The sequence below is a fragment of the Palaemon carinicauda genome, chromosome 19, assembly GCF_036898095.1.
Source record: "Palaemon carinicauda isolate YSFRI2023 chromosome 19, ASM3689809v2, whole genome shotgun sequence".
In the NCBI taxonomy this organism is placed as follows: Eukaryota; Metazoa; Arthropoda; class Malacostraca; order Decapoda; family Palaemonidae; genus Palaemon; species Palaemon carinicauda.
Window position 1 is genome coordinate 80923511 of NC_090743.1, and position 27611 is coordinate 80951121.

Here is a 27611-nt window from a genome sequence, read left to right on the forward strand (position 1 = left end):
CAAGGCTAGCATAAGACGGTCTTGAGGGTGAGGTCTTTGTCCCCGATATCTTTGAGGGGTTCAAAGGGAGGACGACTTAGCCTTTTCAGGACCTTGGCCAGGTCCCATCTGGGCACTCTCCTAGCTTGAGGAGGGCAGGACTGCTCGAAACTCCTAATCAGCATCGCTATGTGTCTCGAGGTCCCCAGGTCGATGCCTTTTAGGAGGAAGACTTGGCCTAAGGCTGCCCGTACTCCTTTAATGGCTGGGATTGACATCCCTATTTCATCCCTAAGGTACACGAGAAACTCAGCTATGTCAGGGACTGAAGCTTTAAGAGGTCTTATGTGTTTCTCCGAGCACCACTTCGTAAAGGCGGCCCACTTCGCCTGGTATACCACGGTAGAGGATTTTCTTAGGTATAGGGACATCCTCTTAGCTGTGGAGGAGGAGTACCCCTCCTTCTTCAAGAGCCGCTCGATAGTCTCCAGGCGTGAAGGCGAAGAGAGAGAGGGTTGTCGTGGAACTTGAGGAAGTGAGGTTGACGCAGCAGATCTGACCTGGGGGGCAGAGGCCAAGGCGGTTGGCTTGCCAGGTCTTTTAGATCCGCGAACCACTCCCTCTCCGGCCACCAGGGCGCTACCAAAGTCATCCTTAGGTTTTGGAAGGCCCTTACTCTGTTGAGTACCTGCCTTAACAGCGTGAAGGGGGGAAAAGCGTATACGTCCAAGTTGTCCCACTTGTGCTGGAAGGCGTCTTCTAGGGCTGCTCTTTGGTCTGGCACAGGGGAGCAATAGACCGGTAGCTTGGCGTTGAGCTTTGTTGCAAAGAGATCCATCACAGGGGAGCCCCAGCGTTGAATGATGAGTCTGGCTACTTCTGGGTGTAGGGACCACTCTGTCCCTACTATCTGACCCATTCTGCTGAGGCCGTCGGCTAGCGCGTTTCTTTTCCCGGGGATGAACCTCGCTAGCAGTACCACCTGTTGCTCGTCCGCCCAATGCAGGATGTTTATGGTGAGGTCGCACAGTTCCTTCGATCTCATGCCCCCTTTCTTCTTTATGTAGGCTACCACCGTGGCGTTGTCGCACATTAAGGCCACGGTGTTTCCCCTCAACCGACTTGCAAAGTGCAGACATGCCTTCTGGACTGCTTTTAGCTCTAGGACGTTGATGTGGAGATATCTTTCTGTCTCCGACCAGGTACCGCTTGCTGTCTTCTCCCGAAGGTGGGCTCCCCACCCTAGGCTGGAGGCGTCTGTGAACAGGAGGTACTCGGGGGGACAGGACCCGAGGGGCATCCCCTTGAGGGAGTTCGACTGGCAGCGCCACCATTCTAAGGCTGTTCTCGTGTCCGGAAGGACAGGAATCAACGCCTTCTGAGCGCCTGTCTGGGACCAGAGGCCCTTGAGGTTCCATTGCACGGGTCTGAGCCGCATCTTCCCTTGGGGAACCAATTTCTCTAATGAGACCAGGTGACCTATTAGTCTCTGCCAGTCTTTCGCCCTCCTGGAATGCTCTGACAGGAACGGCTGAATGATGTGATTGAGGTTCTGTATCCTGTCTTCCGAGGGGAAGGCCTTCCCCTGCACGGTGTCCAACGTCATACCCAAGTACCCCATTCTGTTGGATGGTGTTAAGTTCGATTTTTATAGATTGATAATGATTCCCAGATTCCTGCAGAACTGGAGGAGGTTCCTCCCTTGCTCTTCCAAGAGGGCCTTTGAGTTGGAAAGGAGCAACCAGTCGTCTAGGTATCTGATGAGACGGATACCCCGTTCGTGAGCCCACACTGAGACCGTCGCGAAGACCCTCGTAAACACTTGAGGGGCCGTCAACAGGCCGAAGCAAAGGGTCTTGAACTGCAGGATCTGGGAGCCCCATTTCACCCGGAGGAAATTCCGACTCAACGGGTGGACAGGGATCTGGAAATACGCGTCCTTGAGGTCGACCGTCATCATGTAATCTTTCTCCCTCAAGGACATCAGGACGGATTTCGGGGTGTCCATCTTGACGAACTTGTTGAGGGCCGACAGGTCTATCACGGGTCTCCACCCCCCCGTTGCTTTCTCTACCAGGAACAGGCGGCTGTAGAAGCCTGGGCCTGGGAGAAGGACTTCTTCCATGGCTCCCTTCTCTAACATGGAGGAAACCTCTCCTTGAAGGGTGGCCCTTTTCAACGGGTCCCTGGGAGCCAACCATTCTGTCTGGGTGGCTGGAATAAGAGGGGGTGGGTCCGCTATGAAGGGGAGCCTGTAGCCTTCTTTCAGGACGGACACCGTCCAAGTATCCGCCCCTTGTGTTTTCCATGCTTGCCAATGAGGTCCGAGGCATCCCCCAACCCGAGGCTTGGGCGGGAGTAGGGGGCCTCTCCCTCTACCTTCTCCTAGAGGGGCGGCCTGATCTGCCTCTCTTCGAGGCGGAGTAACCCGACCTGAAGGAGCTGGCAGAAGCTGGTGCTCCCCTGCGGGAGGGCTGCGGGGTTGTTGTCCAGGAGGAGGAAGGGGCGTCCCTCCTCGAAGAGCTGGGGGCGGCCTGAGGAGTCACGGCGCTTTCCGAGACTGATCTCCTGTATGGCGGCCTTCTGGAAGATGCTTGTCTGGGGACGTTGGTCTCTCTCCTCTTAGACACCTTCTCCATTAGCACTTCCAGTTCCTTCAGAGGGAACAGAGACTCACCCCCTAAGGATAGGCTACACACAACTCGGGCTTCCCTGTCCGGGATTCTCCTTGACAACTTAGAGAGCACTGTGTCCCATTTAGTAAGCACCCAGTTGGCCGTCAAGGCGAGTGCTTGGTAAGCCCGAAACTTGAGGGTTTTCTCCCCGGAGGTGAGAAGGTCCGTCAGGAGACTCTGTTGCTCTGGATCTTCGGGGTCTATGGAGGCTTGTACGTTCACCAACGTGGAGTCCCACCAGTCCAGCCATGAGGAGACGTTCACCAGGTCCCTTGACATCTCCTCCATCATGGCGGCTTCCGTGGGTGAGAAGGAAACAGGGGCTGAAGAGGCCCTTTCGTCCGAGCCGCCTTGTCCCAGGATGTCTAAGACCGGGTCCACTTTACAGGGACCTGGGCGCCGCCCCTCAGGAAAATACACCTTCCCTTGCGTCTTGAGACCCTGGAGTAGTTTGGAGGCACTCTGGGACTTGGGGGCCTCCGCATTGCTGGCCACCAAGTTATCTATGTACTCTTGTCCCAGTACTAGGTCTGGGGCAAGAGGAAGAGCCAGGGAGGACTTCGGAAGGGCGTCGTGGTGAGTGAATCTCAGGAGGCTAGACCTCCAGGAATTCACCTTAGGAGTCGAGGGTTCTGCGATCCCATGGAGCCTCCTGATGAGACCTACCACCCTTCTGTACGCGGAGTCCTCCGACGGGGGAGCCTCGGCCTGGCGTGGGGGAGTAGGGTTGCTTGGACGGTAGACCGGGCGTCCTCCTCTTGGGTCCAGGGAGGTCGACCAGTAACCGTAGGGTGCTCCGTAAGAGGGTGGATCTCACCGTAAGGCGGGTGCCACCGGCTCAGGGAGGGCCCTCGGCTGCCCCAAGGCTCTGGAAGCCGAGGACACGGTCCCGGTGGGATGACCCGACAACGGGAACCGATCCTTCTTGCTCGATGACCGCACCAGCTGGGCTGGTTCGGTCAGGCTGCCTTCAAGGAAGCGCGTTTCCTCCCGCTGGGCGGGGTGAACCGGAGGCCTCGAGGACTTATGCTTAAGAGCGAGGTCCTTCCTGCGTGGCAGGTCGAGCGGTTCTAGGCTGTGCGTAGGGAGCGGCAGCCTAGAGGCTCGTTCACTGGACCGAGAGTCTGGAGAGTGGAGCCTCTTGGACTCTCCTGAAGGGACGTAGACCCATTCACCGCCGGGAGAGGCATCTCTCCTATACTTACGGGAGTGAGAGCGGGGGCGCTTCCTGCTGTGTCGCGACCTTGACCCTGAGAGGGAACGATCGCTTTTGGCCCGCTCTCTCTTCCGGTGCCGTTTCTCCCCGACTTCTCCCCCGGAGGATGAATCCACCTCTGACGAGTCTGAGGGCGCCACGTTCCTCGCGTAACGGCTGCCCGCGTGATGTGTGGGGGAAGCTCTTCGCCGTCGGGCGTCCGAGACTGGATGTTGGAGGAAGTCTTCGGGGACCGCTGTGGAGATCGTGGGTACTGAGTCTACTCTATCCATGCCAGGGGGTCAGGGGTCCAGGGTCACGTCCATCCTTAGCGGTGACCTCCCCGGAGTTTTCGGCAGCTTCCACCCGAAAGTATCGCTACTCGGGCGGCGAACTCTAGCGTGGTTGTCCTCTGGCGGGGGAGAGCCCGACGCACCGGCCCACGAGGGCGGTGGGGACTCCGAAATAACGACACTGCCCCATACGGGGTCTTCTGAGGACGCGTGATCCCCTGCCACGTGGCCTGATTCACCCGAAGCACTACCGGACCCTCCGTTATCTCTAGAGGGGCCTGCCCTTGGTTCTTCCCTCACACTGGGTTCACCGGGAAGAACGCTATGGCTAATCACAACACTGGGGGCTTGCTGCCCACTCCTCTGCGAAGGAGACGGAGAAGCCGAGGCTTCGTCGGACCGATCACTGACCGACGGTAAAGAAGACACGCCACTCACTTTCCTGGGGAAACGCTTAGACGACTTCTTCTTTTTGGTACTGTACCGTACCCACTGTATGTCGTCCCAGTTTACGCACTCCGGACACGTGTCCGCGGTGGAGCAAACTTTTCCCCTGCACGTGGAACAAAGGGAATGAGGGTCCACTTCTGGCTTAGAGAGGAAAGCCCCACACGACTTTCCGGCTCTAGGACCAGGGCAACGACGCACATGCTCCATCGTTCGCACACGAAGGGCCAACACTAGCGAGTTACAAGCACACTGGGATATACGCAAGGAGAACGTACTGAAACACTTGCGAATAATGCACTACGCAAGAAAAACACAAGTCCCCACACTGGAAACACGTGGAATCACAAACGCGCCAAAGGATCGAGAGAGCGAGAGAGTGAGATGTTTCACATCTCACGACCAAGAACTTAATGGCGATGCTGACCCGGAGAGGCAGTGACCTGCCCTAATCCTGCCCTCAGGGCGCATCCTGGCGGCGGGGGTAAAACCTATATAGAGCGGGGTAGGGGGGTAACGGCGGGAAAACCTTGGTCGAGATTGAGAGGTCACCAAGTGACTCCACAGGAAAGTAGTTCTCGGTGAGTATTTGTGTCGGAACAACTACCTATTTTGAAAGCACTTTTCTCAATATTTTTGCCTACTGAAACACTGGATACTAAATTTTTGTCTGTTGTTAGCACAATATCTAGTATGTTGTTTCCCGGGGTTGGTTTATCGACCCAGTGATGGAGAAATTCATAGTTGACAAATTATAGTTACCTATGTCCCTCTGTGTTTGATGTAGAATTCATAGTGTCTCAGTTTACTGCTGCATTGAAGTCTCCCAATAGGACAGCTAACTTATTGTTAACTTCCTGTTCTTGTGTTTGATGTGGTGGTCTGTATATTACTAGTATGGACAATAGTTTTTCCTATAGTGTTAACATTTGCACCTGTGACTTTACATTTAGTTTCTAATTCAATTCATATGAGGTTTGAGTGATCTTTAACATAGCGCATTACCCCTCCACCTTTTTTTGTATGGCAATCCTTCTTGAAAAACTTGAAATTTGGGATTTTGTATTCTCCATTAAAATCCTTTGTTTTTTCTTTGAGTCCAGGTGTCGGTAATGCCTATCACATCTAATTCCTCACTAGCTATCATTGCTCTGAAGTTTTCCATTTTGTTTCTAACTGACTGAGCATTGAATTGTGCCACTCTGACGAAATTTTCTATCTTTTTTTTTCTCTTCCTCTGTGGCTCTGCTAGTTTCCCTGGTTTACTTTTATCTGTATTATCCAAGCTTTCAGCCAAATTTCTTCTATTTGTTTTTCGAGGATTTTCTAAAGGTCTAGTTTGTTCTTAGTCAACTGTGTTCAAGTAATTGTACAGGCTGATATTAAGTTGGTTTCCGTATACTCACTTGCTTTCTTCACTAAAGTGTATTGTCTCCTTTGTATGATTTTTTCTCAACGTAGAAAGTGTCCCAGAGATCTATAAATTTAACTTTCTTTCTCTGGCATGTGTCCTTATACCTTTCATTTATCCCTATGGCCTTACTGAGGGTGAAGTGACTGACATTGAGTCTTGGGAGAATACCTATAACTACAGTATTATTGGTCTTGTTTATAGCTGTTTCAACAAGTTTTTTCTAGTTGTTTAACGGAATTTTCTATTTGACCAGCAGTATCCTTTCTTAGGAATAGGTTATTTCCAGTTGCCTGACCAATAACAGTGGTCTTCCTGTTCTCTGCTGTAGTTTTACTAACAACTTTTTCTTATCTTCTGTGCATTGGCACCTGGATAGGACCTCACTTTTCTCCTCTTTTTGAGGCTGAAGTGCTCCCCTTGGTCCTTTTACCATAGAGTCTCCAATTAACAATGTCTCGTCTTCCTCTTCCTCTGCTAGGGGGGTGAATCTGTTTTTGGTGGTAGTTACACTTCTAGGCTGTTGTTTATCCTTCTTAGCCTTAGCTACTCTTCCTTTAGTGGGTTTCATGAACTATGCTTTTGTTGGTTATTTCCTCTCTAGGTTCTATTCTTGATTTAACCTTATTTTCCATTTCTTGGATGCTAATCCCATTTTCTACCACATCATCTATGACTTCTTTGTTCCTCATTTCTGACTGTTGGAACTTGGACAAGACTTCTATCAATTGTTTTCTTAGTTCTTGGTTTTCATTTTTCAATTTTTCTATTTCCTGTTCCTGCAGACAGAACAGGCATACACTATTAAGGTGCAGGTTAGCAGAGCATCCTTCTTTGAAGTCTATGCACCATTTGTTTATTTGGCATTTTGCACATTTGTGTTTTAACTTTAGTTTCTCACTCATGAATAATTTCTCTGTGATATTGCCTAATGCATATATTTGGAAATCTCAGCTAATAACTTCTATAATTATTAGCTTTGTGACCACTGGAGTTAAAAGCTGGGGGTGGCCGATAGTTACCCACTTGCTGCCACATCTGCTTAATCCCAGGTGACTTTCCATCTTTTCTGTCCCTAACCTCCCATAAGTGCTCCAAAACCAACAGTCAAGTTTCAAAGTTGGGCTATTCTTAACTTGCCGCAGCTCCCAACTGAGCAGCAAAAGGCAGAAGCCTGTTTTCTAACCAGGATAGACACCAATGGTAGGATTAAAAAAAATACTTATGTCAAGGCTACAATTAAAGATTCAACAATCAACTCTGAATGCAGAGATTCACGAAAAGCTGAACTAGTTAAAATAACAGAAATTCATAATACCTTCAGCTCTGGAATGTTGGATGGCCAGGGCAGGGATGTTTCAACAGCCATGACGAATGAAAAAATCTGAAAGTGTAATAGATAAAAACATTAAAATTAAACTTATTGATTTATAGTCGATCTTACAAGTACACTTGAAACTCTACGTATTATAAGAAAGTGCTAAACCAAACCATCATGAAACTACCCTATTTGCAGACCTGTATGTTAATTAACATTTTCATTTCAGTAACAATAGGGAATACAGATTGCTGGATGTAACATCCTGTTAAACAGAGCATAAGCTAGCTATAATTAACACAACATGCAATTCCTAAAATAGTGAATACCTTGCAAGATTAGCATAGAATGATGCACTAGGCTTACGTACGACCCTAACAGATTAACCTAGCCTTATTTTACATAAGGAAGCCTTAGCTCAAATGGTTTGCCAATGTAACCATATCAAGGTATAGCTATGCAGACTTGAAAAAGAACTTTGACCTATTGTCAAAGATTGCTGGACCAGCTGGAATACATAAATATTGTAATGCAATTTTCTTGCAATAACTCTAAATGCCTAGCCAAGACAGTCTGTATTATTTATGATCAAAAGATATATATAACATTTATTAAAATAACTAGATTTAACATCACCAAATGTGAGTGCTTCCTCATATATAAGACAGCCCCTCCCTCTTTTCCAAGGAGTTGTGGAGACTTAACACTGGCTGAAACTGCTGGTCAGTCCGGTAGGCAGTCATGTACATTCTTATACAACCTAAAAGAGACCTAGTTTATGATAAGAACACAGAATCCATATGGTTCAGAGAGAGGGCAGAGCTCCCTCCCATTAGGTAAGGACATGCATCTTATATTAGATTAGGAGGGAAATTTTAGGTTAGGTTGTATCCCTGTTTGCTTCTCTTGTGAAATATGGCCTTTCAGGCATACCTTCTTTGGTTTCAGTCAGCCCTATAAATTTCGAAATATGACAAATTTGTAAGTAATTTGTATTTTTTCTACCATCCAAACCTGGAGCTATTTATAGGGATATATTTTCAGTGACGCTGCAAGAAAAGAACTATGATATTTTTAGTGAGGGTCAACCACCCCAACTGCTAGTTAGCAGGAGGGGTGGGGGTAGCCGACTATCCCGCTCACTCACACACACGGGCTAAGCACCCACTTTGCTTAAAGGCAGGTCTTGGGAGACAGGGCTGGCAGGCTAATTTGTACAGCATCTTGCTTTTCCAATTAGGGTTGTAGCTTGGATAGTAATAATAATAATAATAATAATAATAATAAAAAGCTCCATATTAGTATGTTGGGGAAAATACAAATCACTAACAAATTTGTTCCGACACAAATGCAAACCCTTCAATATTTATAAGGATGACTTACCTCTTAGGAGGGTGGAAGTCCTCACCAAATAGCTTTGGCATTGACCCGGGGCTCTCTCTCCTTTGGTATGAGACCAAAGGTAGTAGGAACCCGGCCCCAGATAAAATAGTTGTGCTACGCACAATTAGCAGCCTGCAGAAGATGTGTGTTTGTGATACTAGCAATGTGGCTGGTCTTGGTAATATGATCTCGAGTCATGGGAATCTGAGAGTAATGAGACTTTGCCCAATAGCCTCCCTCACAGGGGTATTGGGGACACAACAAGTATTATTTCTGTGCTTGGATAGACAAGTAAAATGAATCTTACCTGGAGAGAGGTAAGGTCAGCTGTGCCGGGTACAATGGTGCTGATTTCCCAAGGGGGAGGGGGAGAAGGTGAAAGGAAGAAGGAAGCTAGTCACTCTTTACTTATTCACCCCAAACTTACCTGGGTAACCTCAGCCCTCAACCCTCTCCTAGTTGTCCATCAAAGAGCTTGAGATGTTTTAAACCACCTGTTGCTCAGCCACCTCAGGACCAATGGAAAACGTATCCATGTTCCTGAGGGCGGTGAAGGTAGTCTGATGCTTCCACATGCCCCCTTGCAGTACCTGTGCCACAGAGTAGTTTTTCTAGAACATCAGGGACGTTACAATGTCCCTGATGTCATGAGCTGGGTCGTTCTTGGGGAGGAGGGTCAGGATTCAGAGCATAATGGTTCGTAGAGGGGACCCTTTGAAGACTGAAGGACCCGAACAACGTATGAGTAAGGAAAGTTCCGTGGAGGAAATATCTACTTTCAGTTTAAAGGCAGAAGGCTGAGCGGAAGCCTTTAACCGCCAAAACCAAGAGAAACATTTCTTCCCGAAGGTGTACAAGAAACTATGCTATTGTTGGAATAGAGGCATTGAGGGGATTAAGACCCCTTCCTGTTTGAGTAGATAGTCAAATCGAGGGAATTCCCTCGGAATCTCCGTAATTAGTTACAAAAGGTCTGGGAACCATTCTGCTTGATGCCATAGCAGAGTTATTAGAGTCATCGATAAGTTCTTGCTTTTTTTGACCTGATTAAAGACTTTTCTCATCATATGGAACAGGGGGAACGCGTACATGTCCATGTTTTGCCACCGTTGTTGGAATGCATCATGCCAAAGAGCTTGGGGATCCGGGACTGGGAAACAGTACAGCGGGAGCTTGAAGTTCATGGCCATAGCGAACAGGTCCACGGTTGAGGAACCCAAGAAAGTCAGGACTTTGTTGGCTACTAGATGATTCAAAGACCACTCAGAGCCCACTATCCAAGTTGTTCTGCTTAGATTGTCTGCAAGCACATTCCTTTTACCCGGAATGAAGTGAGCAGATAGGGTCACAGAGTTAACTTTTGACCATCTGAGTATGTCTACTGCTAGATGGCACAGGGGCTGCGAAAACGTACCACCTTACTTGTTTAGGCAAGCTACTACTGTGGTATTGTCACTCATCAATACCACAGAGTGCCCCGCCAGGAACTGGTAGAACTGTTGGAGGGCGAGGAAGGTCGCCCTCATCTCTAAGAGATTTACATGCTGATACCTTTCTGATTCTGACCACTGGCCGGATATGGTGTGGTGCAGCATGTGGGGCCACCACCATTCTTTTGATGCATCTGAAAAGAGTACAAATTCCGAGGGAGGAACGACAAGAGGTTCTTGTCTGCTAGCCACCATCTGAGGTCAGTCTGTACCTCTTCTGCTATATGGACTAGGTCCCAGGAATCGATGGCCTGATTCCACTGGGATTCGAGACACCACTGGAAGGTTCTCATCTTGAAGCGTCCATTGGGAACTAGAAAGGCCAAAGAAAATATATGGCCGAGCAGACGTAGCCAGCTTCTGAATTCTTTCATCTGATGAGCTTTATGCTATTTGGTGTCTATTAACATGCCCCGGTATACCAGTTTTTAAGAGGAGAGCAGTTGAGACTTCTCTCAATTTACCATAATCCCCAGGTCTAGGCAAAACCTTAGAAGCTCGTCTCGGTGGGCGAAGAAGGGTCACCGCCGTGTCTCCTAAAATCAGCCAGTCGTCCAGGTAACTTGGGATGACACATGGGTGAACACTCATGATCACTTGGGGTGGTTTGGAAAGACCGAAACACAGCACCTTGAACTAGTACGCTTCTGGTTCAGCATGAATCTTACATACTTTCTGGAAGACGGATAGATTAGGATCTGGAAGTATGCGTCCTTGAGATCCAAAGTACACATGAAATCCTGCGATATCATTGCTTGTCTGATTGTGTCGGCTGTCTTCATCTTGAACGAGGTTTGACTGACAAACCTGTTTAAGGGCGAGAGGTTGATGACAGGTGTCCAGCTACCAGACGCCTTTCTTACAAGAAACAGTCACCTGTAGAATCCTGGGGACCCATCGAGGACCTCTTGGAGGGCACCCTTCTCCGACATGGTCTGGACTTCTGCCCGGAGGGATAACTCCTTTGCGGATCCCTTCACATAAGAGTTCACTGGGACTGGATCCCTAGTAAGTGGAGGGATAGATAGCATGAACAGGACAAGATACCCTGAATAAATCACCTAGACCATCCAGGGTTTGGTCTACTGTTGCCGACACCTTAGCCAACAGCTTTGCAGGCATACCCCCCCCCCACACACACACACACACATAGAAATATGGAAGGATTTCCTGTCCTAGCAGCATCGGCCTCTGCCAGATCCACTATCCCTTCCCTCAACAGAAGGACTTTTTGCCTTGAAAGAACTTATTATACACCCTTGGGACAGTTGTTATGGGACCCTAGCCCTACCTGTTGGCAGTTTAAAAGCCGGCTGCTTCTTGTGCAGCAGAGGTTGGTAAGGCCTTGATATTAAGGCTTTTTGGATAAGGGAGTCAGGTTTGGTCTTCCTCCAACTCTAGGCCAACCGCTAGACATCCTCCGGCTCGAAAAGAGAACTCCCCCCTAAGGAGGAATTTCTCAGCCTAGACATCTCGGCCTGTGGGAGCTGTCGATGGAACCTGCCAATGATCGAGTTCCTTCTTTCCAGGATGGTGGCAGCCCAAAGGTTCACTACCTGGTGGGAGAGGAACTCGATCGCCCTCTTGCCTGGCAAAAGAAAGGTTTCCATCAACCTCCTCATGGAATCCCAAGACTAGTCCTGAGACCGGGTCTGTTGTCCAACAGATCCCAACCAGAAATCAAGCCACGAAGAAGTTGCCTGCATGGCATACTTTGCAACTTTTTCCTGGCTGAGGAACTCTGAGCCCAAGTACGAGAATGAGAGTCCCATTACTTTCTCGAAGGCTGTGCCCTTCGAAAGTGCCTCTATCGAATGGTCAAGAGGCAAGGCTAGAACCAGCTCATTGAGAATCTCGTAATACCTTCTCTGCTGCACATAAGGTGGCGGGAGGAGTTTAGAGGAAGAGTTGTAGCAAAAGGAGGTGGAGGAACCTGTGGCCTGAGCCACTGCCTTCTGTCTGGCATTCTTCAACCCCTTTGACCACAGCAAAGCTGCATTGGCCTTCATGGGTCTCTGGGTGCCATAGACCTCATCAAGCACTGTGTCCTTTCCCTCAAGAGGGGCTGCCCATGGATCTTGCAGTCCGTTGATGGAATGAATGCAGGCTAGAACCTGCCAGAAGGCGTGTTTTGACTCCTACTGCTCCGCCTACGAGAGCTTAGAGCTAGCAGCAGCTGGCAAAAGATCATCCTCAGGATCATAATGCTCATCCATCTCTGAGCTCTCATCCATAAGAATTCAGGACAGACCATTGACAGGGCAGCTCCTGTTGATGTGCTGGAAGACTTTCCTCTGCCTCTCTTGCCGAGGTGGGTGAGCTCTTAATGAGGACTTTTTAATGGTAAACAAGTTCTTTGGTTCTCTGCACTGCAGCAAGAGTTCCTCAAAAAAAAAGGCCTTACGGCCTCCTCTGTCCTGAGAGGATGATGGTCCTCTCTGGGAGGGGGAACTACGTCAAACTGCACTGGAGGGCGAGACTCCTTAGGCACCATCTCAATCGGAGAGAGGCGGAAGGAGTCTGTGAAAGAGATAGCCTGTCCTCCTTTGGGGGAGACAGCCTGATCCTTTTCCTTTTCCCCTTAGGTCTCACATGAGGAACACTGAACTGCAGGTGACTCCCTTGGGATTCTAGGGCGCTCTCTTCCCAGGTTCTCTTTCAAGGAGAGAGGATTTCTCCTTAAGAGGAAGTGCTGCCAGAGCAGAGCCTTATGAGCTCCTCCTGGGATCTACAGGAGGAAAGGCACCTGGAAGGAGAACAGCCAACAACGGAATCCTCGTGGTACCACCCAAGGATTAGGAATGAGGATGAACCCCATGACGGCCTGCATTACGTTAAATAATGCGATCAGACATGAGGGAGTCTCTACTTCCCAATGAACTGGGAGGGGAATCCTTTGGACAGAATGGATCCCAGGGTTGGGAACCTGGGAAGGTTCCTAAACTCCTTTCCTGCAAGTAAAATTGGCACTGGCCTACCCTTTGGGGGGAGGGGAAGTGCTGCACACTGATACCTCTGAGCATCGGAGTGCTCTAGAGCTTCTTCAAGTCTTTTGCCCAGCGAGGGCAAGTGATGAGGGGGAGAGCGGCAAGGTGGAGAAGGCTGTCTCGGGGCAGGTGGAGGCCCAGCGAGACTGATGGAAATCTCCCCTCGCGAGTTTTCCTGGGCAGGGATACCATCTCCCGCAACCAAGAAAGGTGACAGAACTTCTTCCAAGGACGAGGCTGGAGCAGTTGGCAAGACCAAACGGACTGGCGTTATGCGACCAGAAGGAGGGTAACGGAACAGTTCTAGTGAGGGTGGTAATTTTGGATACGCTGCTCTGTCACGCAACACTGTTCTGCTGTGTAATGCAGCTAGAAACCGAGCAGGGCCTGAATGACGAAACCCTGAGGAGTTATCAGGAGTCGAGTGTGGAAACTCTGGGTTCCATGAACCCTGGACAAGAACCTGGAGGTTCTAGCCACAGAGCCTCGAAAGATCGTAGTAATTATAAAGACCCCTGGTCATGCGAGCCCACAGGGTTCGTGGGATGAAAACCCAAAGGTTCTGTGTCACGAGACCAAAAGAGATCATTGTGACGAGGACCCAAAGGTCCCCGAGGGTTGAGAGCCCAGAGGCTCAGCGTAACGCCAGTCATGAGAGCCCAAAGGCTCAGCGTGACGAGGATCACGAGAGCCCGGAGGCTCTGTGTCACGTGTCCAAAAACTCTGGGTTACGAGAGCCTTAAGGCTCAACATAACGAGTTACAAGAGCCCGGGGGTCAGTGTAACGCAGGTCACAAGAGCCCGAGGGCTCAGCGTAACATGGATTACGAAAACCCAAGGGCTCAGCGCAACGAGAGTCCAAAGACTTAGTTACGACAATCCAAAGGCTCAACGTAATACAGGTCACGAGAGCTCAGAGGCTGGGGCTCTACGCGACAGGAAACCGAAGGTTCTGGGTCACGAAAGCCCAAGGGCTCAAAATAACCAGAGCCCGAAGGCCAGGGGTCACAAAAGCCCAAAAGCTTAGTGAGACGAGGACCCGAAGGTCCCAGGTTACAAGAGCCTGGAGGCTCGGGGTCACACAAGCCCCAAGCAAGATTGTCACGAGAACCCGAAGGAACATCGTGACCTGAACTCGAAGGTTCAAAGAGACGTCTCCTTAAAGCTAGGGAGGAGCCCGCCCGGGGTGACGAGGGGTTAAAAACCCTTCCACCCAACGAAGCCCCGAAGGGAAACGTCTAGCAGAAACCTATGGAGGGAGAAACTGCTGAGGCCCAACAAGAAGCTTCCTCTCTCAAAATAGAGGTTTGTTCTCCCAAAGTAGAACATCACCAAGGACTAAGCTCTGGCACCCCCTTTTGGAGAGAAGCGTAGGCGTAAGGAGACCGCTGAACACAAGCGGTTCTCTCTTGCAAATGAGAAATTTTCCCCGAAGGGGGAACTTTGCTCCTAGTGGAATTGCAACGTCTTCGCCATCAGTCACGGACAACCAGAAGTCTGACCAACAGGCAGCAGCACCTGGGCCTACAGGGGAGGGCTCAACTTCCGAAGAAGTAGGAGAGAGCCTTCGCTCAGCCCCCAACTGAGGATTCAAAAGAGAACGTCCTTAAAAGGGAGGCCATCAACGCCCAGTGATAGCCAAAAAGACAAGTCAGAAATTGAGCAGGTGCTCCATGGAGGAAGTGGCGGGACCGACTCACTATAGAAATCGGCACCGTCCCTTGACCTACAGTGTTGACCTGGAGTAACCAGGGCTATACAGTAATGCTATTCAGCCGTTTCCTAGAGAGGACTGGCAGAGGATGGGGAGTCAAATAAGAAGACCGCCATTTCTTCGACTTCGACGATGACCCCGAAGGCAAAGTATCACGCTTAGCCTTCATCTTTTTCTTTCTCCCGAACCTCTCCCACTGGGAGACAGACCACTCCCTACAGGTGTCGTCTCGTTGACACCGGCAGCCACAGCCAGCCAGACACAACAGGAGGGGGTCCGTCACTACGGCGGACATGAAGGTATTGCAGGAGCGGCCTTCAGGACCAGGGCAGGTATGCATGGGATTTCCAAGGAGAAAACCAAGCAAACTTCTGAAAGGAAAAGAATAACAATATTATTAAATGACCAGTCTTTGCGGAAGAGAGAGGCAGAATGACCATCCTCTACTGAGCCAGAAAGAAGAGTGGGTGCTCAGCCCAAGTGTGTGAGTGAGCGGGGTATCCCCACACCCCTTCCCACTTACTAGCGATTTTGGAGGTTATCCCTCACTAAAATTATCAAGGCTTATCTTTCAGCTTCACCGAAAGTACATCCCTATAAATAGCGAAGGGTTTGTATTTGTGTCAGATCAAATGGTTTCCTACAATTATTGTCAACAAACTCTTTCCATCCACCAAATTATTCACCAGCAACACCTCATATTTTCTCAAATAGGATTACCAGTTATTTACTCCAACCTACCAAATATTATTGTCTGTACTGTATAGCATACATGTAAAGACATCCTAACTTATAAATGCAAGGTAGTTTCTAGAAAGGCAAATGCACCCACAAACTAGGTAGGTTGGCCAGGGCACCAGCCATCCGTTGAGATACTACCACCAGAGATTTATGGGGTCCTTTAACTGGCCAGAAAGTACAGTACTACATTGGATCCTTCTCTCTGGTCATGGTTCATTTTCCCTTTGCCTACACATACACCGAATAGTCTGGCATCTTCTTTACAGATTCTCTTCTGTCCCACAGGGTTAACTACTGCACTGTTATTGTGCAGTGGCTACTTTCCTCTTGGTAAGGGTAGAAGAGACTCTTTAGCTATGGTAAGCAACCCTTCTAGGAGAAGGACACTCCAAAATATGTTATTTTCATTAGTAAAATAATTTTTTGAATATACTTACCCGATGATCATGTAGCTGTCAACTCTGTTGCCCGACAGAAATCTACGGTCGGGATACGCCAGCGATCGCTATACAGGTGGGGGTGTACACAACAGCGCCATCTGTGAGTAGGTACTCAAGTACTTCTTGTCAACAAGAACTCAATTTTCTCCTCGGTCCACTGGTTCTCTATGGGGAGGAAGGGCGGGTCCTTAAATTCATGATCATCGGGTAAGTATATTCAAAAATTTATTTTACTAATGAAAATAACATTTTTCAATATCAATCTTACCCGATGATCATGTAGCTGATTCACACCCAGGGTGGTGGGTGGAGACCAGCATACATGTTAACAAAGAAGCTAAGTATCCCGTATCTTATTTTAGCCGTTATTCAAAATAACAAACATAAAATAAATAAGTACCTGGTAAAGAAGTCGACTTGAACCGTTACTCTGCCTTTTTAAGTACGTCTTCCTTACTGAGCCTAGCGATCCTCTTAGGATGCTGAGCGACTCCTAGGTGCTGAAGTATGAAGGGCTGCAACCCATACTAAAGGACCTCATCACAACCTCTAATCTAGGCGTTTCTCAAGAAAGAATTTGACCACCCACCAAATCAACCAGGATGCGGAAGGCTTCTTAGCCTTCCGGACAACCCAGAAATATTTCAAGAGAAAGATTAAAAAGGTTCTGGAATTAGGGAATTGTAGTGGTGGAGCCCCCACCACTACTGCACTCGTTGCTACGAATGGTCCCAGAGTGTAGCAGTTCTCGTAAAGAGACTGGACATTCTGAAGATAAAAGACGCGAACACTGATTAGCTTTTCCAAAAGGTTGCGTCGAAAATATTTTGCAGAGATCTATTTTATTAAAAGGTCACGGAAGTTGTGATAGCTCTAACTTCGTGTGTCCTTACCTTCAGCCAAGCTTGGTCTTCCTCATTCAGAAGGGAATGAGCTTCTCGTATTAACAGTCTGAAAATAATAGGATAAAGAATTCTCTGACATAGGCAAAGATGAATTCTTAACTGAACACCATAAAGCTTCAGACGGGCCTCGTAAAGGTTTTTAAAATAGAACTTAAGAGTTCTTACAGGACATAATACTCTTTCTAGTTCATTTCCAACCATACGATAAGTTTGGAATAACGAACGATATTGGTCAAGGCCGAGAGGGCAGCTCGTGTTTGGCTAGAAAACCAAGATGTAGAACATGTAGCCGTTTCGGATGAAAATCCGATGTTCTTGCTGAAGGCATGAATCTCACTGACTCTTTTAGCTGTGGTTAAGCATATCAGGAAAAGAGTCTTAAAGGTGAGATCTTTCAGGGAGGCTGATTGAAGTGGTTCGAACCTGTCTAACATAAGGAATCTTAGAACCACGTCTAAATTCCAACCAGGTGTAACCAAACGACGCTCCTTCGTGGTCTCAAAAGACTTAAGGAGGTCCTGTAGATCTTTATTGTTGGAAAGATCTAAGCCTCTGTGACGGAAGACTGATGCCAACATGCTTCTGTAACCCTTGAAAGTGGGAGCTGAAAGAGATCGCTCTTTCCTCAGATATAAAAGGAAGTCAGCTATTTGAGTTACAGAGGTACTGGTCGAGGATACGGATACTGACTTGCACCAGTTTAGGAAGATTTCCCACTTCGATTGGTAGACTCTAAGGGTGGATGTTCTCCTTGCTCTAACAATCGCTCTGGTTGCCTCCTTCGAAAAACCTCTAGTTCTCGAGAGTCTTTCGATACTCTGAAGGCAGTGAGACGAAGAGCGTGGAGGCCTTGGAGTACCTTCTTACGCGTGGCAGACGTAGCAGGTCCACCCTTAGGGGAAGAGTTCTGGGAACGTCTACTAGCCATCGAAGTACCTCGGTAAGTTATTCTCTCGCGGGCCAGAGGGAAGCAACTAGTGTCAACTTTGTCCCATCGTGAGAGGCGAACTTCTGCAGTACCTTGTTGACAATCTAGAACGGAGGGAATGCATATAGATCTAGATGAGACTAATCTAGTAGAAAGGCATCTAAAAGAACCACTGCTGGGTCCGGGATAGGCGAGCAAAGTATTGAGAGCCTCTTGGACATCGAGGTTGCGAAGAGATCTATGGTTGGCTGGCCCCAGGTGACCCAAAGTCTCTTGCATACATCTCTGTGGAGGGTCCAATATGTTGGAATTATTGTCCCTTCCTACTGAGACAAACTGCTAAGACATTCAAGTTGCCTTGGAAGAAATTTGTTACTAGTGAAAAGTCTAGACCTGTTGAACAGGAGAGGAGGTCACTAGCGAACTCGCACCATGTCAGAGAGTAGGTCCCTCCTTGCTAGGAGATGAACATCAAAGCAGGGAGTTGTCCGTGTTGACCTCCATTACTTTGTCTTGAAGGAGAGACCTGAAGCTTTTCCAGGTCAGACGTACTGCCAGAAGCTTCTTGCAGTTAAAATGCATTGTCCTTTGACTCGAGTTCCATAATCCCGAGCATTCCCTACCGCCTAAGGTCGCACCCCAGCCTACGTCCGATGCGTCTGAGAAGAGAACGTGGTTGGTAGTCTGAACAGTCAGGGGAAGACCCTATAAACGGTTGATAAAGTCCTTTCCTCAGGTTAGACCAAACTTATCTTCCGGAAACCGGGATCGAGACCGCTTCTAGCGTCTTGTCCTTTTCCAGTGAAGAGCTAGATGAAACCGAAGAGGACGGAGGTGTAGTCTTCCAAGTGACACCAATTGAACCACGGATGACAGTGTCCTAACCAGACTCATCCACAGCCTGACAGGGCCGTATTCTTTCTTCAGCATCTTCTGGATGGATAGCAGGGCTGGGGATTGATCTTCTTGTTCAGCCATGTCCTCATCAGAGGGTTCCTCATCCGAAACTGATGAGGAAACGGCAACGGAGTGGGCAACGTCTGACTCGCTGAATCCGGTCGCACTGGTGGATGCGTGACGGAGCCGGACACAAGATCATGGTACTGCTGCACAGTCTGTGAACTGTCAACCATGGGGATGCGAGGAAGTACAGCGACAACCCGAAACTGTCTAGACTGTCTGGGTAGTACAGACAACCCCTTATCGGGTTGCTGAGGTTGCCGCACTGCGTCACAACAAGTCACCTCTGCTGGTTGTTGAACGTCTTCCCAGTGACACACTGAACGTCCACAACCACCTCCGAGAGTAGCTTAACGTCAACGTGCGACTGGCAACCCACACTGGGTCGCACCGGTGGAGGAACCATCTCAACTGGCGGACGTGAGTAGGATACCTCAGCGTCAACAGGGCGTACAACCAACCGGTAGGAAGGTCGTTAGCAAGAAGGTTCTTCTCCGTAAAAAATCCTCTATCAAGGACTAAGCTTGGACTGCATGTCTTGCAACAAAGCCCAAGGTCTATGGGAGCAGGTGTGGTAACAGACGGGGTTAGCGACTGAAGCGGAACCATTTACCCTCCCTGGAAGCATGTTATGCTTAAATTAAAGTCCATAGGAGGCTAAGCAGCTTAAGGCTCCTCTCCAAATGACAGAGTCCTCAAGGGAATATCAGAAGGAGGGAGAACAGCACTTTCTCATCTACAGGAACCATATCCGAGAAAAGCTAGGTTCTCTCAGTGAGGGTTTCACTGGTGCAAAAGCAGCAGACCAGAAGGCAACGTTATGAAACTGCTTGACAGTCTGTGAACTGTCAAAAACTGAACTGTCAACCACAACAGGAGCGTGAGGACATACAGCACTGGTGTATAAGTAGCAGACCAGAAGGCAACGTCATGTAACTGTTTGACAGTCTGTGAGTTGGCAACAACCAAAGTTGTGTGGGGAAGCCTAAACTCCTGACTGACTAGTTAGCTGCGGGCGAGTGGCGGTAACCACAGTGTGTTGCGAAGGCTGACACACCGTGTCAAAACACGGCAGCTTGTGGTAGCTCACGCACGGCAACGGAGTGCTCTGTGTGTGGGAGTCATCATACATCTGGCAGGGTTGACTGTGCATGGTTGGAGGAGCTCTCACAACAAGAGTGTGAGAGCAGGAAGCCATGCCGGGCGCACAACCGTGGGAGGTGTAGGCCCACGGGTGCATCGTCAACCTTCTCCGCAGTCGGAGTGTGGGAGCTGACAACAACAAAAGCAGAGTGCTGGTGCGTGGGAGGGGCTGCGGTGGGTTGCGGAGCATGCTGAATGATATGCGGAGCAGGCTGTATGGTATGCGGAGCATGCCGCATGGGTTGCGGAGAATGCCGCATAGAGCTGGAACCCGGCAGCTCTACAGCACCTTCCCACTGCTGATGCGGTAGCTCACGCATGTCAACGGATGGTGCAGCAAGAACATGCGTTTGGCAGGGTGGACTGCGCATCGGAGGTGGAGCTCTCACAGGTGGAGTGTGGGAGCAGGCAGCCGCAGTATCTGCTGAGCGCACAACCTCGGCGGGTTGTAGGTTAACAGGTGCATTGTCAACCTTCCAGCACGATACTCCTGCATGAAGAAGCAAGCTGAGACTGTATAGTCTGCAGCATGGACCACTAGGGTCTATGAAAGAAAACAACAAACGGAGCTACTGTCCGTTGTGACTGAGGGTCTAAAACAGCTGGTGCGGCAACAGACGGAGTTACTGCCTGTTGTGGTACCACCTTGCCTCTCTTGGGAGGTGTGCAGTCGTCGGATGACTGGAGCGAGTCCGAACTGACCCAGTGGCTACACCTAGGCCGTTGGACTTGCGCGGAAGGGACCGACTTGCACTTAAAAGCTGCAAGATTTGGTCCATGGTTTCTGCGAGAAACCTCTTCCGCAGACGAGGAATAAATGGGCTCTCTCGTCTTTGTGTGGGTGGGGTGATCACGTCGGCAACGTGTGTAGATACACCCGAAACCACGGAGGGAAACGTCTGTTCATCGATCAAGACCTGTGGAACCCATAAGTCCTTCGACATTACTTCTCCCCTGGGCTTGGGAGCTTGTAAGAGGTATCGGACAAGGTGAACAACTGGTACGAACAAACGAACCCTCGAACGCAACACTGTAACACTTTGCGCATATCACTTTATCACTTTTGATTTTCTGTTTGCACTTATTTCACTGAACTCGAAACTTTAAGTGATTTGTACCTGAAACACGCAATCCTATCCTTCATTAAAAGGTAGTAATTGCGAAAACAGTTTTATAATGTAACAGAAAAACATAATGAAAGATAAAGAATTCAGTGGCTGGAAAAGAGACTAAACACTAGATCAAATAAACTACGTTTAAAATCTCTCACCGCATAAAGCCTGGGAACAAGAATAAAACTCTAGAAACGTTTTACCTTCTTCCCCTATAGCGACTAGGGAGAAGAGTAAAAAACGAGAACGTTACCCGCTTGAACGAAACGTTTATCCTCCTCTCTCTCCCTCCGTCTCTATCTCTCTCTCTCTCTCTCTTGACTTAGAACCTGAGAGATGAGCCCAATTATATATCGTTAAAACATATTATTTGTTAAAGGAAAAAAACTGAAAGGTTTCCCAAATAAAAAGTTCCTTTATTAGAATTAAAACCATTTAAGCTAAGAAAGAATGAACAAAACGCTAGAATCGGTTTACTCTTACTGCAACGTGAAACCGTGAAATACTCTCTCTCTATCGTAACGATAGAGCGCATGTTGAACGTTCTGAACGTCAACAACTGCGGAGACTAAACTAAACGTTAGTTCATCTTTGAAAACAGTACGAGACTATCAAAGAAATTCTTTCAAAAACATTAAAATTAAAATAGCATAAATTCTTAACAGGAAATACGATATGACGGGCTCAATGTTAATTAACTTCGGTTCCAAGTAAGGACCGCCTACTATTAGGAAAGGTCGCATATAAACAAACATAAAAATTAAGTTTTATAAGTTTATAATAAATGGAAAGTTAATCGAAGAGGCCTATAAATGGCGGAGAGATATAAACTAAATCTATAACTTTGTTAAGCAAAATTACCAAAAACCTAAACACATTTCCGTCTAAGGGAAGGGTCGGTCATAAAAAGTGAAAGAGAGTCTATACTCTCTTCGACACCAACACTTCCGACTAAGGGAAGGGTCGGCCATTTAAAAGTGAAAGAGAGTCCATACTCTCTTCGTCACCATAATTAAATCTATCCAAAACAAGTTCAAGTTTTGAAATGAAGATAAAACCCCTGCATAGCGAAAGCTCAAAACTGGAATAGTGTACTTCACCAAAAAGTTGTGAAAACAAATCCAGTTAGGGACGGCGTATTAGTAGGTCTTGCCGGTGGCACGACAGAGGAAAAATTGAGTTCTTGTTGACAAGAAGTACTTGAGTACCTACTCACAGATGGCGCTGTTGTGTACACCCCCACCTGTATAGCGATCGCTGGCGTATCCCGACCGTAGATTTCTGTCGGGCAACAGAGTTGACAGCTACATGATCATCGGGTAAGATTAATATTGAAAACAAACCATTGTTCTCTAGTCATAGGTAGTGCTACAGCCCTTCTAGAAGGACACTCCAAAATCACACCATTGTTCTCCACTGTCTTGGATTAGAGTTCTCTTTCTTGAGGGTACATTCGGGCACACTATTCTATCTAATTTCTCTTTCTCTTGTTTTGTTAAAGTTTTTATAGTTTATGTTGAAATTTTTATTTAAGACGTTGTTGCTGTTCCTAAATTATTTAAGATTTTCTTGTTTCCTTTCCTCACAGAGCTATTTTCCCTGTTGGAGCCCCTGGGCTTATAGCATCCAGCTTTTCCAACAAGGGTTGTAGCTTAGCAAGTAATAATAATAATAATAATAAATGTCTCCCGCATCTGTTACACCAAATAATGATATGCTGCCATAGATAAAGTAAAGAAGGGGTACCTTAGATTAGAAAAAATATTTGTATCATTATAGAAAAACAATGAAAAATCTTTACTAATAAAGGAATGTTTTATATAGAAAAATGACAAATTCGGAGAAGATTTGTATATTTCCCTAACTAATACAAACTTGGCGTTAATCATGAGGATATTCTTTCAACGGCAGCTGGAGGTGGCCATTAGACTTTAAGCGGGTAGGCTGGGGGTGGCTCGAGGGTACCCAGTCGCCTCTACAGAGGTGAGAGACGTTACTTTTTATTGCCAGCAGGACTTCTGGGGGACAGGTGATAGTGGGCCAATTTGTATTAGTTAGGGAAAAATTTTTCATTTGTTCCCATACTAACAAACCTTCTGTTATTTATATGGATGACTCACTCTTAGGTAGGTGAAAGTCCTAGATCTGGCAAGGACAGTGACCCGGTTTTACTAGTACAGTATATGACTGTGGTCTAAGGAAAACTTTGACACCTCACTGAAATGTAAAAAATTAGTATACTCGTGGCCAGTGCAATGTAATAAAAGAAGAGGTTTTTGTTTGTATGAACGTCTATAAGTTTATATAGGAAAACAAGACGTATCCCATTGCTCCCTCGCAGAAAGCAATGGGTATGTAGACAGTATAACAATTTATAACTTATACTAGGCTACACATGGGAAGTGATAATTACCTGCAGATGTTGAAGCCAGCTTGCAGAGGGACCCATGGTGCTGTACCCCATGGGAGGGGAAGATGAAAAAAGGAAAGCCAGACATTCTTCTCATTCATCCCTGTCTTAACCCGGGTAACCAATGCCCTTAACCAACTGCTCGTTGTCCATCAAGGAGCTTGAGGTATCTTAAACCCCTTGTTGAGCAGCCACCACAGGACCGATAGTAAACATATCTAGTCTCCTGTGGGTCACGTCTTTGAGGTAATAGGCTGTGAAGGTGGTTCGTCTTTTCCACACGCCCACTTGGACAACCTGCAACATGGATAAGTTGCGTTTGAAAGCCAGGGAAGTACTGATTTCCCTGACGTCACGGGCTATAGGTTGACGAGCCTGAGGAGGATCAGGAGCCAAGGTTCTTTCGATCACTTGGCAAATCCAGGAGGAAACTGTGTTCTTGGTGATCCTCCTCTTTACTCTCCCTGAGCTAAAAAGTAGGGAGAACGGTGGGATCAAAGACCACGGTGACGAACCCCCTCAGATTTTGCTCCACCCTCGAAAGGGAGGACAACCTAACATGGGGCGGATAACTCTCCCTTGGAAGGTAAAGAGGAGCAACCCTTGAAGGCATACCTCCGGCCAGCGTTCCTTGCTTCCCATAAACAAGCTTTGATCAAGTTGAAGATCTGCATCGAGCGCTGCATGAGAAAACATAGCCGGAGCTAGTTCTTCAAAGACGATGTACTGATCAGGGACTGCCACAGGCGCAGAAGGACACAAAAGTGATGTTGCAGTGACAGCGGATTCCCCAGACACGAACACCACTGCTTCTACGTAGGCTATCTCAGTTACAAACTCCCTCGGGAGGAGCACACAGTCCACGAACGGGAAAGGTATACCCAGTTTTCTTGACTGTTGCCTAGATTTCTGAGTATTCCACCATTTGATTTTTTGTGTAGTGCATGTTGGAGTGTGGTTGGCATTCAGGCACTAGGCAGTCTGTGTGCTATATCTGGCCACAGCACGCAAACCACTGCACCGTACTGCGCTATCACACAAACAGCAACATACACTGAAGGAAGCTACAACATATATATAAAAATATTAAGAATGTATCCAAATACAGTATACTATACATAGAAGAGAAAAACATAAGTTAAAAAGATGACAAATTCGAAGATAATTTGTATTTTTCCTAACCATACAAACCTTAGCTATTTACATTGGGTTTACCTTTTAGCGCAGCTGAAATGGCTACGAGAGTGTATTACCCCCGCGCTAGTGGTAGCTAGCTAACCCCTCCCCCCCCCTCACACACCGGTGAAGCTCACTTTCACTTAGAGGTAGGACTTGTCTTGGGGGACAGGGCTGGCGGGCAAATATGTGTAAATAGCTAAGGTTTGTATGGTTAGGAAAAATACAAATTATCTTCGAATTTGTCATTTGTTCCGTAACCGAAATACAAACCACGCTATTTACATTGGGTGACTTACCCCTTAGGTAGGGTGGAAAGTCCCGAGCCATACTTGCTTTGGTTTTACCCGGGGACTCAGAATCCAAGTGAGTCGCACTCGAGAAAAAGAGTCCCTGCACCTCACAAGTTCCTTGCTCCGCAAGGAACCGTGTGGCCTACATAAGCTTGTGTGTGAAGGAAGAAGTGTGACCCGTCCTAGGCAGTCGACCTGGAGTTCCAGAAGAAACTCTGGGTTAGGACGTTCCCAATACCACCTCGTCAGGGTATGGGGGACGCGACAGTATTGACTCAATACTCGGAACACAAGGAAGCATGGTTTACCTGCAGAGGTTCAAGGTCAGCTATGCAGAGACCAGGATGCTGCTTCCCTGTAGAGAGGATGATGAAGAAAGAAGTAAGGGCCAGACATACTTCTTTCGTTCATGCAGACTAAAACCTGATAACAATGCCCTCAACCTTCTGCTACCTATTCAAAAAGGAGCCTGAGGTTAGACCAGCTGTTGTGTAGCCACCACAGAGCGATAGAAAACTTATCGAAACTCCTGTGAGTCACGCCCTGCAGGAAGCGGGCTGCGAAGGTCATCAGACGCTTCCAGACTCCAGCTTGTAGCACCTGCGTCACAGAGTAGTATTACTCGAAGGCGAGGGACGTTGCGATGTATCCGGCATCGTTCTGTAGGGCGACGTGACGGGGGAGGGTCTGGAGACAGGTCGAGATGAATGTCCTTGAGTCCGAGCTGAAGAGGTATACTGGTGACTCTCCCCGGTGTCCTCCTTGTGCTCCCAAACCGGCTGCAACTGAAGACAAACTGCAGCTGTTCCCAAAGCTAACCTCTCGATTCCTTTACTGGCAAGAAGGAGAAGGTTTTGGGACATCAGATACAGAATGGTGACTCAAAATCTTGAAGGAATTGGACCGAAGGGCCGGGACCCCAAGATTCTGAGTCTAGCCAACAACTCAGGAGCGAACCTGAATGTTGCCTTCCCCTATTCCTTAGAAAGGGCGGAGTCGTACGAGACCAAGAAGATTGCTTACACACTGGCTGCGGCCAGAGTGAGCAGGAGACCCAAGACGGAATACGATCAGAGGCCTGACGTAAAGGGTCTTGAGAAGATCTCTTAAGGGACTAGAAAGTCCGAGCCATGCTCCAAGTTGGAGGTCTCACTCCGACTAGGGCAGAGACGTTCGCAGCTTCGCATGAGCGAGGAAAGGTCCAGCAGGAAGGAAAAAGTTATTCCTCTTAAGCCTGAAGGTCAGGGAAAGGCTGAGCAACAGGCTTCATTGCCGAGAGCGGAAAGGAGTTTCTTCCCGCCGAAAGGCAATAAGATCGTTATTGCTGGAAAAGAGGCTTCAAGGGAAGAGGTATATCTCCCACGACACCAAACACCGAAGACTCTTCACTTCGCCTGGAAGACCCCTGCGGATGACTATCGCAGATGAAGCGACCTCCGTCCCGCGACTGTAGCGGGTTGTCTCTTCTTGAGGAGGAGGCGTAGTGTCTCCAGGCATGAAGCCAAAGCGACGCCCCGGCTCGTGAAAGATGTTGCAGTGTGGTTGTTTGAGTAGCCTGTGCCGTGGGAGAAGCTCTCCCGGGAGCTCCGTCAGGGGAAGCAGAGGGTCCGGAAACCGTTCTGCGCATAGTCCCAGTGAAGCTTTCAGGGCCATTGAAAGGTTGACAGACAACCTGGTCTTGTTGAGACCCATTCTCAACAGACAACAAAGGAGGGAAGACGCAGGTGTCGATGTTGTCCCACCATCACCGGAATGCATCTTGCCCGAGTCTCGGGGTCTGAGACTGGGGGGAAGAACAGCGGAAGCTTGAGGTTCCAAGCTGTCGCGATCAGGTCCCCCAGACCAGGACTTGCTGGATACTCAAGGCCAAAGACCCCCAGGTACACTCTCTACGAGGCTCTGCTCGGATAGTCGGAGAGAACATTCCTCTGCCAGGAATGAGAGCCGATGGTGGTATTGAGAGTATCTCAAATCATCTCGGTATCTCTACTGCAAGATGCGAAGGTGTGAAAATGCGTCCCCTGCTGGTTAGAACACGCCAGAACCATGAAGTCAACGCGCACAGAGCGACTCGGCAGGAGCTGTAGGATCTGTAGAGGGGCCAGACTACGGCCCCTAAGCCTGCCTGAATGATGGAGAGGTATCCTTCAGGTCCTGACCATAGGCCTGGAATGGAACATGCCCCCCCCCCCCCCCTCTTCTTTGACGAGTCCGAGAACAGCATAAAAAATGTGGGGAAAGGACGAGAATATCCACTCCCATCAAGAGGTTCCATAGGTCAACACCCACTGCAGGTCTAAACGTTCCGCTGGTCCTATAGGGGCCAGAAAGTCCGGTTAATCATTGCTTTGAAACCACCGGAACTTGGACCGCCCCACATGGAACTTATCCTGAGGCGACCGTTCGGAACTATAGACGGGTCAATGAGGAAAAGAGAACTAGGAAACGTTCCAAGGTAGGGCTGAAAGCTCTGCTTGACTGAGAACAGGTACTGCGACTCTCCTCAGCCTTGCCACAGTCAACTGAAGGGAAGGCTCGGAGGAGGTGGCAACAGAATCTGGCGTCCCCAGGTAGTCACCCATCCAAGTACCGACCAGAACCGACGTTGCTT

At 48.3% G+C, this 27611-nt stretch overlaps 1 protein-coding gene across 1 annotated transcript in view; it reads right to left on the bottom strand.

The window, feature by feature from the left end:
- The window catches only part of LOC137658693 (E3 ubiquitin-protein ligase RAD18-like), a 297989-nt gene that overhangs the window by 249977 nt on the left and 20401 nt on the right, over nt 1–27611 (bottom strand). The window contains exon 2 of the mRNA XM_068393684.1: nt 7319–7384. Within this exon, the coding sequence (XP_068249785.1) occupies nt 7319–7369 (51 nt within the window). The 5' untranslated portion in view covers nt 7370–7384. The remainder of the gene's footprint in view (nt 1–7318; nt 7385–27611) is intronic.